Genomic DNA, 1,970 nt, shown 5'->3' with positions numbered 1-1,970 from the left:
GGCCATCCATAGCCTCTAATATGCATCGATTGAGCTCAAGCGTATCGTCCCAAATATTTGCTTGTTAGGGGGCTCATTACGTGATTAGTTCTCTGCTTTTGGCTTGATAACTAAACGGAGGCCGTTCATCGCGTTATTTCTTCACGCTTTGTCTAGGGACACTAAATTGTATGTTGGCTGAACGTCGTTGACGGCCAAGTACTACGACGATAAATAATGCTACGATAGAAAAGAACTCTATTGTGCGTCGTGGTGTGTCGTGGGCATCGATAAAGGCCCAAAGAATACTTGTGTGTCGGAGCGATTTCACAACCAAATCGATCAAGGATTTAAACACCTGCAGGTCTGCCACGTGTTTCCAATCAAAATCGCGTCCGTTACAAATGGCAACCAATCTGAATGCAAAAATACATCTCTATTTCCACAACAAGCCATGCTGCGCAAGCGACCTTGCGTGGCACCGATCGATGCCGCCCACCCCGCAGTCCTCGCCTCGATTGCTCAGTGCTTGTCGTCGTCCAAAGACGTCGCATCGCTCCTCCACGCACTGCCACCTGCTAATCTGGATGCGCCATTGACAGCGCTCCGAACGCTCTTCACGACAACGTCCCATGGTGTGGACGACTGCCTCTGGCCGCAAATCTGCATTGAACACGTTGACCGCCAATACACATCGACCGTTCTCGCCGCGCTACCAGTCTTTCGCTCGATTCGTATTGAGCATTGCGACAGACTCGACGCCAATTTGCGAGCTGCCAACCCTGACACCGATGCTTCTTCGTTCAACCCGACGATGGCACTGGCTGCCAAGTGGGGTCACAAGATCACGTCGATCTACATACCAACGGTGCTGAACTGCCACACCAACGCTGAGCTCGCTAAACTTCTGAGTCTCTGCACGGGTCTCGACCACATGCATGTGAAAGTCGAGGAGCCGGATCCTGCCTTCATCGACGCAGTCGCCAGCGGGATGCAGTATGTCACGCGACTGGACCTCATCGGGATGGACGAATTCGCGTTCTTGAGTGAAAGCTGGCTCCCGGTCCTGGAGGCGTGGCTCGCCTTGGGCATTGCACAGCACCTCGGGCTCAAGTTTTTCGAATCGGCCGACGACACTCGGCTGGCGCGGGCCATCGCCGCCACCGCATCGCTCACGAGCCTCGAGCTCAACGATGCTGACAGCGTTGTGCAAAGCCTTTTGACTGCATCGCTCTCGACTACTGCGACGTCACCGACAGTGGCGTTAGTGCTCTTGCGACAGCGCTCGCTGACTCACATCGGTTGTCGCCCTTTGTGCTTTCGTTCTTCAACAGCGAGGTGGACTCGTTTGACGTGCTTTTGGAGGCGCTCACCACGTGCTGTGGTGTCTCTCTCGAGGTCGTCGACGCCCGCTACAAGTGCAAGGAAGTTGCCTATTTTGCGTCAACGCTGCAGCTACGACTCGGAGACTATATTGACAATCATGAGGTACACGTTTACAGCCCGTAAGACGCATCACTCGAGATGATCACAAACGCGTTGAATGCACGATCTTGTGTTGTTTCGAATCAAAGATAGTTCTAACCTTGTAGGACCAACGTGATCAATGGATCTCGGCGCTTCGTGCTCGACGCCGAGCATGCCTCGAATTGATGTTGGCAACCGCGCTGCTGTCGCATCTCCTGGGCATGTCACACAAATTCTCATTGAACGGGTGTACAGCGTGCCCGCCGTGATCGGCGTCTTGCATGTGGGCGTTGCTCACTACTAGTACTACTAGTATGCTTGTGCCATGACAAATGATGACGGTCGATCCCGCGCCACCGAGCCGAAGAGCTCGACGTGCTCAATTGGGCTGGAAACGACGGTCGCCCAGTTCCAACCCACGAACAAGTTTAGTGCCACCCAGTCAAATCTCAGCGCGACGAACGGCCTCCCTTTAGTAAAGCGCCGTTTCTTCAGCGAAATAACTGGCGTAGGTATGCCGATTC

At 53.8% G+C, this 1,970-nt stretch overlaps 1 protein-coding gene across 1 annotated transcript; it reads left to right on the top strand.

The window, feature by feature from the left end:
- Positions 1-433: 433 nt before the first annotated feature.
- Positions 434-1,488, top strand: SDRG_11858 (hypothetical protein; the record flags this gene model as incomplete). The annotated part of the gene is made up of 2 exons (XM_008617912.1): positions 434-1,242; positions 1,314-1,488. The coding sequence occupies 2 exons, from the start codon at positions 434-436 to the stop codon at positions 1,486-1,488; spliced, it is 984 nt and encodes a 327-aa protein (XP_008616134.1).
- Positions 1,489-1,970: the final 482 nt, after the last annotated feature.

Source organism: Saprolegnia diclina, assembly GCF_000281045.1.
Source record: "Saprolegnia diclina VS20 unplaced genomic scaffold supercont1.45, whole genome shotgun sequence".
Lineage (NCBI taxonomy): Eukaryota > Oomycota > Saprolegniomycetes > Saprolegniales > Saprolegniaceae > Saprolegnia > Saprolegnia diclina.
Note: the sequence above shows the minus strand (reverse complement) of the source record. Positions and strands in the feature narration are given on the sequence as shown.